Source organism: Prenolepis imparis, unplaced genomic scaffold (assembly GCF_030444845.1).
Source record: "Prenolepis imparis isolate NDT839.2.m4 unplaced genomic scaffold, iyPreImpa1.0 SCAF_13, whole genome shotgun sequence".
Lineage (NCBI taxonomy): Eukaryota > Metazoa > Arthropoda > Insecta > Hymenoptera > Formicidae > Prenolepis > Prenolepis imparis.
Window position 1 is genome coordinate 3,300,465 of NW_028141171.1, and position 15,308 is coordinate 3,315,772.

The 15,308-nt window shown below is 34.6% G+C and overlaps 1 protein-coding gene across 2 annotated transcripts; it reads left to right on the forward strand.

The window, feature by feature from the left end:
* Positions 1-445: 445 nt before the first annotated feature.
* On the forward strand, positions 446-7,812 carry LOC145944486 (kxDL motif-containing protein CG10681). Of its 2 annotated transcripts, none has more exons than XM_083052833.1 (5): positions 446-796; positions 1,371-1,593; positions 1,688-1,887; positions 3,120-3,251; positions 6,154-7,812. In XM_083052833.1, the coding sequence occupies exons 2-5, from the start codon at positions 1,445-1,447 to the stop codon at positions 6,177-6,179; spliced, it is 507 nt and encodes a 168-aa protein (XP_082908959.1). In that variant the 5' UTR covers positions 446-796; positions 1,371-1,444; the 3' UTR covers positions 6,180-7,812. The 2 variants fall into 2 exon arrangements, with proteins under 2 accessions (XP_082908959.1, XP_082908958.1); XM_083052832.1 differs by lacking the exon at positions 6,154-7,812 and adding an exon at positions 4,883-5,357.
* The last annotated feature ends 7,496 nt before the right edge of the window (positions 7,813-15,308 follow it).

The window sequence follows — 15,308 nt, forward strand, 5'->3', positions numbered from 1 at the left end:
ATCAAATGTACACATAAACATTTAAAGAGAGCATTTAAATGTGTTAAGGCATTTAAATGAGACTGAGGGCCTGAGCAGAATAGCTGACTTATAAGATTTGAGACAATGTTTTTTGTTTTAAATCTTTGTCTTAAGTAACGCACAATACTGTCTTTTGTCTCAAATCTTGTAAGTCAGCTATTCTGCTTAGGCCCTGAGGGTGCGAACCCATGCAGCGGAATAGCAGAACGCGGAACGAGAGCGGAACCAATCAGGAGCCGTTCCGCGTTTCCTTTACGCGGAATTGAATGTTCTGATTGGTTCCGCTCTCGTTCCGCGTTCTGCTATTCCGCTGCATGGGTTTTCACCCTGAGAGAGACCGAAACAAGTAATGAGTGAGTGAGAGAGAAGTTCAGATGGCACTACTGGGCAACTAGCTTACTTCGCGCATGCGCACTCCATTTTGGCCAACACAAAATCGAGAGAGTTGCGCTACTGGATATATAAACGTTTCCTTTTCGAGACGAGATACCGCAGAAAGAAATTGACGTTGACGTCCTGTCAAATATTCAGTGAAATCGATAACTTAGCCGTAGTTTGGTTAGACTCTCCGTCTGACATCTTCGACAGGGTCCTCTTGTTCAGGACACGCCTGGAAAAAAAGATGTAAGAACATTGAAGCGAAGAAGCTCGACGCAATAGAGCGACAGACCGAATGGTTAGGATTTTTCTCCTAATCGCCTAATATGAAGTATTGTTGGAAGAGATACTCGGGCAGGTCCAATCCGGATGTTTGCAATACGTAGTACTACGTCATGTGAGTCGAGTAGATGAATCGGCAGAAAGGACTCCGCGCCAAATACATAGGATTTTGGTTTTCGGTGCAATTGGCTGTACTTTTTATGTTTTAGCTTATGCCATAAAGATATAATAGCTTCGAAGCTAAATATTGGATAGTTACTGAGTTACAGCCAGTCAAACAACTCGCAAAGTCCTAATTTTTCGTGTTTGACTGGCTGTAAATCAGTAACCATCTATTATTTAGCTTTGAGCCTTTTACATTTTTTCTTCAACAAGTAATAAGTTATAACATGTGAGAAAATCAGCTGATTTTACCAGCATTCCATCTAGTATTTTATACAGGTTCAAAAATCCCGTATTAATTGTATAAAATTAAATCTTGGTAAGATCAGCTGGTTTTCTCATATGTTGTAGCTTATAATCTAGCTTTGAGGCTATTACATCTTTTGTTCGGCAGGACATAAGCTACAACGTGTGATAAAAACAGCCAATTCCACCAAAAGCCAAAATCCTATGTATTTGGTGCAGCGTCCTTTTGTATGAACAAGTGATTTCCATAATTTAATTGGGATTCTTGTGATTTTTTTCAGGTACACTGCGTGTGATGGAATTATTCAATGATGAGAGTAAATTCGAAGCCTGATAGTTTGGAGATAGCGAAACTATGGCAGCGGCGCAAGACACACCAGAGTCGGATACTGGGAGTTTTGAGTGTTTCAGAAATTACACAGCGCCAGAAGTATTCGTACAAGGCCTAGCTGGCATCGTTGATCAGCAGGATGTGGAATCTATGATACGTGCTCAAAAACAGATGTGAGTTTCACCTTCGATGCTTTGGTTTTTATATCATTGTACTTATGATTTATTAATGCAAATTTTTCTTTGCACATGTTTTGTATGTTTGCAGGTTGCAAAGGTTTGAAAAAACTAACGAAATGTTGACCAATTGCAATCAATTGTCGGTACACAGACTTAAAACAGCTGGCACAGAGTTCAAAAAGCATATCGCTCTTTTAATTGAGATGAAGAGAGATCTGGATTATATTTTCAAAAGAATTCGTTTGGTAAAGAATAAATTGAGTCAGCAGTATCCACAGGCATTCAATGGTAATTAATCATATGCATAAATTAATAACAAACAATAAATTCTTTAAATATCGCTAGTAAATTAATCAAAGGATCAATATTGAAAATAATCGACCAAACTAGCACAAATTTTTACACTTTATTAAAAGTTACGACGTTTCGACCATATGGTTGTGGTCCTTTTCAAGTATACACTAAAATAATACAAATTAAACTTATAAATCTAAACGGTTTAAAGATAGTAATATGCAGAGAATAAGTTGGATATAAAAAGAGTACATACGTTATAAATGTGAATCTTAGACAAGCATGTTCAAATAAAAGATTCGCTCACACATGTTGTCAATATTAAAGGCGAGAACGTTAAGTCAGTAAGAAACCTTGTCAATAACTAACAATATTAGAAAACTTATTACACGACCTTTATTATTTTATCATAAATATTATTTAAGCTCTCAGTGTCCTTTTGAAGATTAATTGTATTCTTAAATTTTTTGATGTCGAGTTTTACGTGGAGTTGGTTTGAACGTCGTTTATAAAATTAATAAAAAACTAAATATGTTAATAAAACGTGGCAAAGACAATTTACATAAAGATGACCGAACAAATGTTGTATACAAATTAGATTGTAAAGATTGTAATGCATCATATATTGGACAAACTAAAAGACATTTAAGGACTCGTACGAACGAACATTTTAAAAATATTAAATTACATGAAACAAATCACTCTGTTATAAGTAAACACAAAATAAAATATGGACATGAATTTGATTGGACTAAACTCAATATATTACACAATGAGAAACATGTGCGTAAAAGAGAAATTGCGGAAATGTTCTACATCAAAAAATTTAAGAATACAATTAATCTTCAAAAGGACACTGAGAGCTTAAATAATATTTATGATAAAATAATAAAAGTCGTGTAATAAGTTTTCTAATATTGTTAGTTATTGTAGTAGTATAATATTGTAAATTGTATAAATTAATAACTTTAATGAGAAACTAAAAAAAAAGATATAGATAATAAAAAGTGTTAACACGAGATAAAGCTTGATGAAATTTTTTAATTTTTAAACTTTAAATTTTTAATAAATATTTAGGAGGTTTTTACTTGTGTTTGACTTATTAGAGCCCTTTTTATTGACATACATATACATATATATGTATATATTTTTTTTTACATATTCAGAGTTTTTTTTGTTTTATTGAAAAAAAGATACATATAATTTGTTTTATTATAAATACGCAGAGGCGGTAAGAAGCAGCTTAGCGGAGGAAGTCATTGTGGAGGATGTCGATTGCCCGGTAAAACCTCTCGAACCGGAAATTGTGCCATTGCCATCCGTTCATGGTGCTGCTGATCGAGATCCCGATTCAGATGGTAATAAAATCTCCACTAAAAATAGTCATATCGCTAAGGAGTAAATCTGATTTTTCGATGAATGTTCAAATGTAAATTGCTTAAAATTACCTACGGAACAAACGGGCGGTTAATTCAGGTAACACATTACACTAATATGTAATATGTTGGCGGAGAGATGAATCAAGTGTGTCTCTTGACTTTGTTTGTTGCAAGAGACTAAAGAGAGAGACCTGTTTAGTCTGAACCAATTGTTTAAATACTCAGATGATTTTATTGTTGTGAGATAGTATATATATATATGTAAGTATATACCTTACTTCTATATGAGAATGCATATAAAAAAAGAGTATTTTGAAGAGAATATTTCTATTAGAGATCGATGTTAACGAGAAGCGACGTATCTCGCTTCTTAAGAGATTGCGCTTTACCTGACACATTTGGGCACGTTCTCTCTCGTGAAAAAAAGGACGTTAGTACAAATAAAAAAATCGTTGTAGAAAGAGTACTCATTGCAACGGCGTTCCGACATTTTCTGATCATTTCCGCAAATTTCGTTATTACTCGCATGTAAAATTCAATCGTCACATTATACCGACGCAAGTTTGCGATACAATAATGGTACAAAGAGTAAATTTCCATACTCTAGTTAATTTACGGAAATCGATGATAGAAAGTATATTAACAAGCGCGAGTGGTAGAGATACATTTTTTTTTCTCTGTATGAAAGGTTTACACCTCACCGATTTTATCACCACTTAAATATGTTGTAGGGCAAGCTCTTCTAGTTAACATATTTAAGGGGCGATAAAATTGTGAAGTGAGACCTTTTATGCAGTTTTACCATTTCTATTAATCACGAATGAGTGAGAAATAGGTAATATATTAGATATCTGAAATATTATGTCGTACACGCCTTAAGTACGGAAGTTTACTACTACTTTACATGTTCTCTCTTCATTACGTATTCACCGACTTGTCGCGTAAGTATGTACATATTGCATTAAAAAATAAACATGCTTTCGATGTACGATTCATTCGCTTCTCGCAGAGCGCAAAGCTTGTTCATATGTTACATAGTGCATTATATGTAAATAAAGATTGTTCGTCTACCTTGTCGCACACAGAGTTTCAATTTACTTCGATAGATACAGTTCGATCGAGAAACAGTCGCCCGCGCACACATAATCCATGATGCGACAAAACTTGGTATCATATTAGGAACGCGTAGCTCTCACAATCAGCTGAAAGATTTACATAATTAAGTCGGTTTCGCGAGAACGCGCTAAAATGAAGAGGTACGTTCGGTCGAATCTGGGGATCTGACGTTTCTTACTCGGTGCGCGAATAATTCGGTATCTTGCAAATAAATTCGTCGTATGCGCATTCCTTACTATAAGACACAATCTATGATCTATGATTGTAAATATTGTTTTAACTAGTCGGTCGAGAGAGAAAACGAGAGAAATATATATATAATTGTTCTTCTTTGTTCCCTTGTTCTCTCCCTGCACACGCGATTTTGCGATTCGACTGATTATCCCGAACAAGTTTTTCATCCCCGTCCTATCTGTAAAAAAAAAAAAGAAATCGTAAACACAGCGGTAATTAGCCAAAAGACTAATGACATGACTTCCATTGTTGGTGTACAGTGCCGGTCGAGGAGTTTCAGTTCGCGAAGCTGCGCAAACGGCGAATAAAGAGTAACGACAGCTCGTCGACGGAGAGCAACAACGATCACAGTAACGCCGACACGTCATCCTGCACGTCCGACACCGGCTAAAAAAAAAGCCGAACAGTATAAATGAGAGAAAGAAAGATAGGGGAGGAGAGAGAGAAAGAGAGAGAGTGAGAGCGAATGAAAATGTTTATTATTATAATGTCTCCCCTTCTCCCTTCCCTTCTCCTTTCCACCAAAATTGGATTCATACACCATAGTGTTGCTTGCGAATATACGAGAGCTATATAACCAAACAATCAATCAATCATTCAATCGGCAACGAGATAATCGGATGGCGATATACCGAGATCGAGGTTTACACACATCATATCTTGATATCATTGTGTAAGTTGCGAGCTTGTGAATACTGTCAATGTGAGCAAAATAAATTCTTTGTACACACGGTACAGCGATGTTGATCAATTCCATTTCGGTGAGAGTGTGCGAGTGATTATGCAATGAGAGAGAGAAAGAGAGGGAGAGTGTCCTTATGAGCGATGGGATTAGGTTCGAATTTGTGTTTGCATGATTTTGAATTCTCTATGATTATAAAAAAAAACAGTACTTTCAAGTAGATTCGAACCTGGACGAGATAGGTTCGAACCTTCTATAAATACATCGAAGAGCAAGAGCAGTATATTCGAACTTGGATCAAATATGTTCAGATTTTTAAATATTGAACTTTATCCCATCCTTGATTCCTAATTCTTGTGGACACCCAAGAGCTTTATAATTTGCGATTGTATGGTTTTGAATTCTCTATGATTATTAAAAAAGTACTTGCAAGTAGATTCGAACCTGGATGAGATAGATTCGAATTCTCTATAAAAGTACTTTGAAAAATAAAAGCAGTACTTCCAAGTACATTCAAACCCGGATCAAACATGTTCGGATTTTGTATGTACATATTGAACTGGACCCATTCTTGATTCGTATTTCTTGTAGACACTCGAGAGCTTTAATTCGCGAATGCATGATCGAATTATAAAAAATAAAAAACAATATTCTCATGTAAATTCGAACCTAGATAAGATAGATTCGAACTCTCTGTAAGTAAAACCCCCTCGAAAAACAAGAGCAATACTTCCAAATACATTCGAATCTGGATAAACTATTACTATTTACTTAATTATTTAATTCTGAATTAACTATGTTCTTGGATGGATCTTTAAGTACATATATTAAATTTGATCCCATTCCTAGTCCTCGTGGATACTCAAGAACTTTAATTCGCGAATCAAGTCGAGTCGAGATTCACCATCGGCGAAACCAGCCACCTGGAGCGTTTCATTAGCGAGGACGCAGCCGTCGCTGTCGTGAAATATTTCGTTCGTCCGGCCGGCAAAGGTGGCGCCGAGATTAATGCGAATGCTTTTCACGGCTGCATCCGCACCAGGGTTGCTATACTTAGTCTGGGCGACGTCTGGGAAAGATTCACGTGACTTCTTTCGGTGCGTTAATTCAGAAGAAAGACATTCGAATGTTCACTGCACGTGTTCAGGGAATGACGTTATGTGAAATCGCGATTTCTCATTGAATGTATATACCAGAAGTTGCGCGTTTTTTCCTCCCTTTAATCATTTTTATTTAATAAAGGATGACATGACATGATATTTTTTAAATGTAAATATGTTAATATTTATAAATTTATATATATGTATATCTTTTTTAATATGTAAAATATTTAATATGTAAAATGAATTTTGGTTAAGGCTCCTGCATATTCATTGCAGCCATCTTGAATTGATGACGTCAGAAGCGAGAAAATATACCATGAAAATTCTTGCGACTTACGCTAAAATAAAAATGTTTTTCAATAAAATAGGGTTTGTAACCGATAGAACCGACTTGTAAAATATACCGAAAACTTTCCTTTTGTTTGGGTAAGCAATAAATAACATTGTATATGTCGAATTGAATTGAGCCTAATCAAGGATGAAAACCCGCTGTTTGACAGGTAACGAAATGAAATAAATATTTGCTTTTACATATTCAATTATTACAAAATGAGAGTCTTCGGTATATTTTAACACTATTAACAATTATTTTAAAAATAGAAACACTGCACTAAAATGATAAATGACGCTGTAAGTCGCAAGAATAATTTATGTCATTTTCACGCTTTATAGTTTATAGTTTTGCCAAATGTGGCGCTGTCGTACAAATTTTACGGACTTGGCAATCGAGTATGCAGGAGCCTTTGGTTTTTTCATATATTGTAGCTTGTGACCTGCTGAACAAAAGATGTAATAGCCTCAAAGCTAATGGACAGTTATTTACTCAGCTTCAGCCAATCAAACAACTCATCAGAATCTAAGTTTTTTATGTTTGATTGGCTGTAAATCAGTAACTGTCTTATTATTATTATTATTTAGCTTTGAGCCTACATTTTTTGTTCAGCAAGTTATAAGCTACAACATATGAGAAAACCAGCAGATTTATTAAGATTACTAATAATAAGATTCAATTTTATATATTGTAGAATTAGTGCGGAATTTTTGAATTTATATGAAATCCTAGATGAAATTGAATCCCGATAAAATCAACTGGAGGGGTTTCTCATATGTTATTGCTTATGATCTACTGACAATGAACAAAAAATGTAATAGGTTCAAAAAGCTAAATAATAGACAGTTACTGATTTACAATCAGTTAAACATAAAAAACTTGGACTTCGCGAACTATTTGACTGGCTCAATAATTGTCCAATAAATTTTGTTCAGCAGATCATAAGCTATATATGAAAAAAAACCAGCTGATTTAACTGAAATCTATTTCACGTAAGATTAGAGCGGGGTATTTTCTTTTACTTCAAAGTAGAAACCACATTGCTTGCCTCGAATCGTATTTTTTTTCGAAGTAATTTTTACGAAAGTTTAAAAATAACTTCATCAAGCTAAATTTCTTTTTTTTTTTTGTTTAGATTGATTCGCATGTTCCTGCTTCTCAATTTCAAATATTTGCTCCACGATCCTCACTTCTGCCCGAATTCTTCAGCGAAGCCGCGTAACTTTTCGGGCTATAATCTAGGTATAACGCAATTATTTACAGATTAACGGAATCTCCGAAGGTTGTTGGAGTGGCGGATCATCGGTCGCGAATGTTAATTTTTCTTCTCCCGGTTTGTTATCCCGCATAAAATATTGTCGGGGAATCAATTTCCTCTCTCTGGTTCTGCTTTCTACCATCGATGGTTTGTGCTAGACACAGACGTTGCGCATACACACGCACGTGCGGAAAGTGCGACGCTCCTTGAAGACGCTAGTCGCGTCGCGATGCCAGAACAGCTGCGCTTCAGCTGTTTTCTATCCATTCTCTGTCCTTGCTTCCTTTCTCCCGGCGCGGCATCGTGAGATAAAAATCCTAGGGAGACACGACGTTATTTGCGTTACGCGGAACATTCATTTTGACGATTTACGTGTAATTAAACTTGACACGCCGTGTCATGTGCGCGATGCATCATAGATATTAATTTCATAGGTATATAGTCATAGAATATTTCAACAAGATTTTTTCAAGGCGATTAGGATGGTTGTAAAGCATATTTTATGTATGAAAAGAAAAGACATAGTAGTGTAAAGAAAACAAGTTATTTTCGAGAAAAAGTATGTAAATTAGCAACTAGCAGTTACATACTTTTTCTCACAAACAACTATGTGTTTTTCTATGTCAATTGATTCCTTTCTTATGCATGAAAGTATATTGAGGTAAGATCGTCGAAAAATAGATATTTTACGAGATATTTCATAGTTTACGTAAAATTATGTCAAAAATTAAAGTACATATAAAATATCTCGTACACTATTCATTTTTTGATCACCTTTACTCTTATAACTTTTGATGCAAAAAATTAAATTATTATTATTTAAAAAAATTAATAATCTTGAAAAGCCTTTTAGAAAAAAGTAGCACCATCAAAAATAAAAAAATTTGTAGGAGTGATCGATTAAAATGGGATACATTGTATATATATATGTATTAAATTTTATATGTATTTATTATATGTATATATTATGTATGAATTTATATTTTATAGGGTTGATAATGGCAGGATAAAAAGAAACAGTTTTAGCTTTATAAAAATAAACATTTTTTTATATAATCTTGCTTTTAAAATTATCGAATTTAAACTTAACGAATAGTTTTCCTTGTTTCAATTTTTTTTTGTTTTTTCCTTTTCCATATTACGATGATATATATACAAAACATGCATAAAAAAAAGATATGTGAAAACGTGTAATGCTGAATAAAATATGAAATTTGTGATATTTCGCATAGAGTTTATCGCTCGCGTTAGTGTGGGAATTATTTTCTCTCTTAAAGGTCCCATCCCAACTGCTTGCGCAATTCATTTGCCGCTATTGCGGGTATTGCACGTGCGTGCTAACGCGCCCGAGAAAAATGCATTTCGAGAAATAGAATGCGAGGGAGAATGGAGAGGGTGGAACGGGAGGGTCGGCCGTGGCGGTTAACTGCACTCCCGATAAAACGCGGAAACAGCTGTTTAATCTTATCCGATCCACCTGCGCCGCACGTTCGATATTTACTTTCATTCTTCTAGCGCGTCGCACGCGCATGCAGCACACGCCTTTTGGGGGAGGAACACGCGCGTTCTTTGTTGACATAGGCATAACAAGGCTTGGTGCCACCAGTCGTGCTGCACCACGTGTGCCATCATCGAAATAGTTTTTGACCAGGTTTGCAAATTTTTGATAACATATTGATGGAATATATCTATAATATCATTCTTTTTCGATGACTTGTGAAGAAATCTTTAAAATCGTCATTAAAACTGTGTGTGATACTTAGATAGATAAAATAATTTGAAGTTAGGAAAATGCGCTAACGATGAGATTAAGGCTCCTGCATACTCGATTGTCAAGTCCGTAAAATTTGTACGACAGCGCCACATTTGGCAAAACTATGAACTATAAAGCGTGAAAATGACAAATTATTCTTGCGACTTACAGCGTTATTCATCGTTTTAGTGCAGTGTTTCTATTTTTAAAACAATTGTTATAGTGTTAAAATATACCGAAGACTCTCATTTTGTTATAATTTAATATATAAAAGCAAATATTTATTTCATTTCGATACCTGTCAAACAGCGGGTTTTCGTCCTTGATTAGGCTCAATTCAATTCGACATATATATGTTATTTATTGATTACCCAAACAAAAGGAGAGTTTTCGGTATATTTTACAAGTCGGTTCTATCGATTACAAACGCTATTTTATTGAAAAACATTTTTATTTTAGCGTACGTCGCAAGAATTTTCATGATATATTTTCTCGCTTCTGACGTTATCAATTCAAGATGGCTGCAGTGAGTATGCAGGAGCCTTAAATATCTTATGAGTAGATTCGAATTTGTTCGCATGATTTGAATTCTCTATGATTATAAAAAAAAACAGTACTTTCAAGTAGACTCGAACCTGGACAAGATAGGTTTGAACCTTCTATAAGTACATCAAAAAACAAGAGCAATATGTTTTTGGATTAAGTATGTTCAGATTTTTAAATATACAGGGTGTCCCAGACCTATATCTATTAATAGCAGATTCCTAGGATGATGATCATTTGGAGACTATTTTTCCTCAGCAAAAATGTCAAGGCACCAATAGATTTCAAGTTATAAGCGATGAAGAATAAAGGATTTCTCGCAAATTAAGCCTTGTGGAAATAAAATATTAACAAAATCACATTCTTCAGTTAATTTCAGGTAGAGTTTACTTTAATAGAATTTTATAATTTAAGGCTTAGTTACAAAGATGCATGATGACAAAAATTGGAAACATGCAAAAAATGATGACCTCCCTCGACATTTTCGTTGAGGAAAAATCATCTCCAAATGATCCCAGGAATCTGCTTTAATAGGTTATACAGTAAAATATATGTATATATATTGAACTCCCATCCTTGATTCCTAGTTCTTGTGGACACCCGAGAGCTTTATAATTTGCGAATGCATGGTTTTAAACTCTCTATGATTATTAAAAAGGAAAAAAGTAGATTCGAACTTGGATGAGATGGATTCGAATTCTCTATATAAGTACTTTGAAAAATAAAAGCAGTATTTTCAAGTAGTACTTTCAAACCTGGATCAAGCATGTTCGGATTTTTAAATACATGTTAAACTTATGTTAGTATATGTTGAATTTGAATCCCATCCCTATTTCTTGTGGACACCCGAGAGCTTTAATTCGCGAATGCATGGTTTCGAATGGTCTCTATAATGAAAAAGAAACAATAATAATAAAAAACAATACTTTCAAATAAATTTGAACATGGACGAGATAGGTTTGAACTCTTTATAAAAGCACATCGCAAAATAAGAGTAGCACTTACTTTCGAATACATTCGAATCTGGATCAAATTCGAATCTTTTGAGTACTTCTGAGATTTTACGTTGTATATATTTGTATATATTTGTGTGAGTGTGAATATGTAGCAAGTATTATAAATGAATTTTTTTATCTGAGAGTTTGAGTACTACTTGTAAAAGATTCGTTTCCTTATGATAGAAAGTACTTATAAGTACTATTTCGAATACTTTTCTGGTACTCGACCTAAAATTCGAATATAACTATGTTCTAGATTCGATTACTTCGCAAGTATACAATATATGAAATATTATTTCTTATGAAGTATTATTCGAATACTAGAAAATGAAACTTTTGATTATTTGGAGTCGACTCGGATCTTTAAGTACATATTAAACTTGGTTTCATCTCTAGAAAATATATACGGAAATATATCTTTCCATGTCTTTTCTATCTGTTAAAAAATTCCGCAAATTTCTTAGATTTAATAATACAATATAATTGAAAAATGTGTATAGAATTTTTTAATTTTCTTTCCTCTGTTTTTCTTCCTTCCTTTCATCTACGTATAAAGAAAAGTGTATCGAGCGAAATACTGCGGAGAACTCAATAAAAGCCAGAAGAGGACATAGGAGAGAGAGAGCCTGCGTGAACGCTAAAGTCTTTGAAAAGCCGATGGTGTTTTTGAAGGCCCCCGCGCGATATTCTCCGTTCCCTTTTACGGGCGCGGACTTTAAGTCTAGTTGACGCGGGCACAACGGGCGACCGATGCAAAGTAATACAAAAGCGTGCTTGGAGCACGCCCGCTAACTTGTCGGAGAATGTCACCGGCAGCACTTCGGATTGAACTTTTCCAAGAGCCTCGGACAGGCTAAAGAAAATGCGCGGGAAGAGAAGACGATAACCGGAAGAGGAGCGGCACTGCACTCTCTCTTTTGCGAGAGCAAAGCTCCTGGGAACGATTAAAATCTCGCTCTCGGCGGTTATCATGAGGTAAGAGAAGATATAAGTTTTGCTTTCTTCTATATTTCTTTTTCCTCTCTACCTTTTTAAACATGGCTCGTAAAGTATGGTTTAGCGTATCAGTAGCGTACATTTAATGCTAAATATACCATCTGATACAATATTTTTTTATCAAATCGAGATAAAGATGGCGAGAACAGCCGAGTGTAGTGAGTAAAGTATATATTTTATAATTTTGTAATTTTATTATTTAAATATAAAATTTTAAATTATTGATATGAATAGTGTATATTTCGGTTCCTTTTTTGAACAATTAGAAAAGCAAATTTAAACATCGATTACATAATTCACAATTTAAACGATCGAACTGTATTATGCCCAAAATAAAATTTAATAGTTTGAAAGAAAGAATAAGAATTTTTCAGTCTGCTTATAAAACAATACAATTATAAAAGTTTTTTTAAATATAAGCAAATCAAGGTAAAAAAATGGTAATAAGAGTCAAACGCAACATTTTTTTAAATTCAAACTTTGCATGAGAAAATTTTATTTTTCGGCATTATATAACTATCATGTACTTCTTCTTAATTGCATTACACTGATAGTTTTTGACACTTACTTTCTAAGCTGATTAAGTTTTTTAAAAGCAATTAAAGTAAACGTGTTTGTTTTCCTAATTAGATGATGTCACAAATTTTCTTTCATCTGGACTCGAAATCTAATTTTGTGTAAGATCAAACTTTTCTACATCAATCGCAAAGAGCTCGAGTTCAGATGTGTCACTTTTGACATATAGATAACGAAGCACCTGTTATTTTCTTGAATTCTAATTCTGACCTCCATATGCGAAATGTCTGCTTTCTTTAATCATAGTTCTGTCATCCAGGTGTGAAATGTCCGTTTCCGTTAATCAAACGGACACAGTCCAAAATAATGTTAGTGTTACGCGAACGAGATTCGAGATATTAGTAATCATGGATTTATGGAGTTTTTCATAATATAATGAGATTTATATGTATAATAACTTTTATATTATTAATATGGCATACCAACATCTCTCTCTCTCTCTCTCTTTCTCTCTCTCTCTCTCTCTCTCTCTCTCTCTCTCTCTCTCTCTTCTCTATGTTCTCTATGCACGGCTTGTCTTTCAATGTAATAAAATCTCGTGTCCTCCCCCGAAAATAAAGGACTCCTCCGTCGCTCTCTCGCTTTCTCGGCCAACGCTTTTTTCCTCTAGCGCATACGGGCGACAGAGCGGCGAGGGCTTTGTAAAATCGGCGGATCCGGCGGCCTCTCCCTCGCCGGAGGAGTGACTTCGTGCTATTGACATCCGCTTCTCGTGGTATCGACATCCCGGTACATGCCCGCCCGCGCCGGGAGCACGATCTCGCGTCACTTCCAGAGAGCTGCAGAGAGAGAGAGAGAGAGAGAGAGAGAGAGAGAGAGAGAGAGAGAGAGAGAGAGAGAGAGAGGAGAGAGAGAGAGAGAGAGAGAGAGAGAGAGAGAGAGAGAGAGAGAGGGAGAGAGAGGGAGAGAGAGAGAGCGAGGAATGCGAGAGAGGGTGCACCGGGGGTTGGGACGATCACTGGCTCTCTGCGTCGGTGTAATTTTGCAGCAGTGCGAAAATTACACTGCGCCGATAAGTCGTAAATTACGGGCCACGTAGGTGGACGATCGCGTGTAAAACCCGCGGTCGGTCCTGCGATTGACGCCATCACAGCGCTTAAACTTACGGCCGTATGTCGAATAAATCGGAATTAGCGTTTAATCACATACGTCCGTTCGATACGCGCCGGCGGAGAGAGAGAGTTGATAATTGGGTCTCGAAATTCCTGAGCTTTATTTGGTAAAATCGGTGAACAGGCTCGTCTTCGGCTTCGAGACCGCCTTTAACATTCTTCAAAGTTACTTTGCTATGTATAACATAATTTTTTCCCCTTTCTTCAATTATATTGTTTTTTGTGGAATATAAAAATTTTTTTCCTTTTCTCTTTCTTTTTTTTAAATTTATTTTTAATTTCTAATAGCTTTTATTTCGTATGTATTGTTCAGAGGGTTTGCAATTTATAGAAAAATGTTCCACGTGACGTATTTCGAGTTGCATTTAACGGTTCTTTCGAATGCGATACGTATATGTTTATACGTATACGTATATGTTTATAATAATATATTAAATTAATTCATTAAATCAAAATTAATTCATGCCATCATAATTTATAGATAGTACGTATCTATTTGCATTGTTGCAATTTATGCCACGTATTTGTGTACATACAGAGTTGGAGAATATAAAGTAAAGAAGAATAGAACGTTTTTGTAACATGTATTATTGTAATGTATTATTATAACATATAATAATACTGTTCAAAAATACGACATATAGTGTCAAGATAAAAATCAGTTGCTTAAGATTCTGATATGGAAGAGATAAAAAAGCTTATATATATAATTGTATAAAATAGAAAATTAATCAAATTATTTAATATCTTATATTGATTTTATAAATTGAGAGAGAGAGAGAGAGAAAGAGAAAGAAATACATAGTTATGTATATATAAAATTTGACATTAACAAAATTGTACAATATTGTATAATATTTTATAAAATTAGTGGAATTTTGGTAACAACTTTAAACCATCTTTTTAACTTGCTTCATCAGTGAATCAACTCTATATTAGGCTATGATTTATTCGACAGAATTTTAATATCGATTCCTTCTTAACGCACGTTCGTTATTCCAATAGAAAATATTGAGTTGTAATTAAATGAGTTTCGAGAACTTCATCTACGAAGTTTGAGAAAGCGTCCATTCACGTCAGCGTCACTTGACATAAGATTTCTTCTACTTTAGCTAATGTCTCTCATGCAGTCAGCGCCAGAATTGAAATCGATCAGATTTACCACGAAGTGATTCAGAATTTTGGGAAATTACAATCGCATGTTTCTATTATTATATATTGAATTAAATCAAATTATTTTAATTAGGTTAATTAAATTTTTGTTACATCTTTGTAGCAACATCGTTCGCAAAGATGCAAAGAAGAGTAGCTAATTTATTTAATAAAATTTTTAT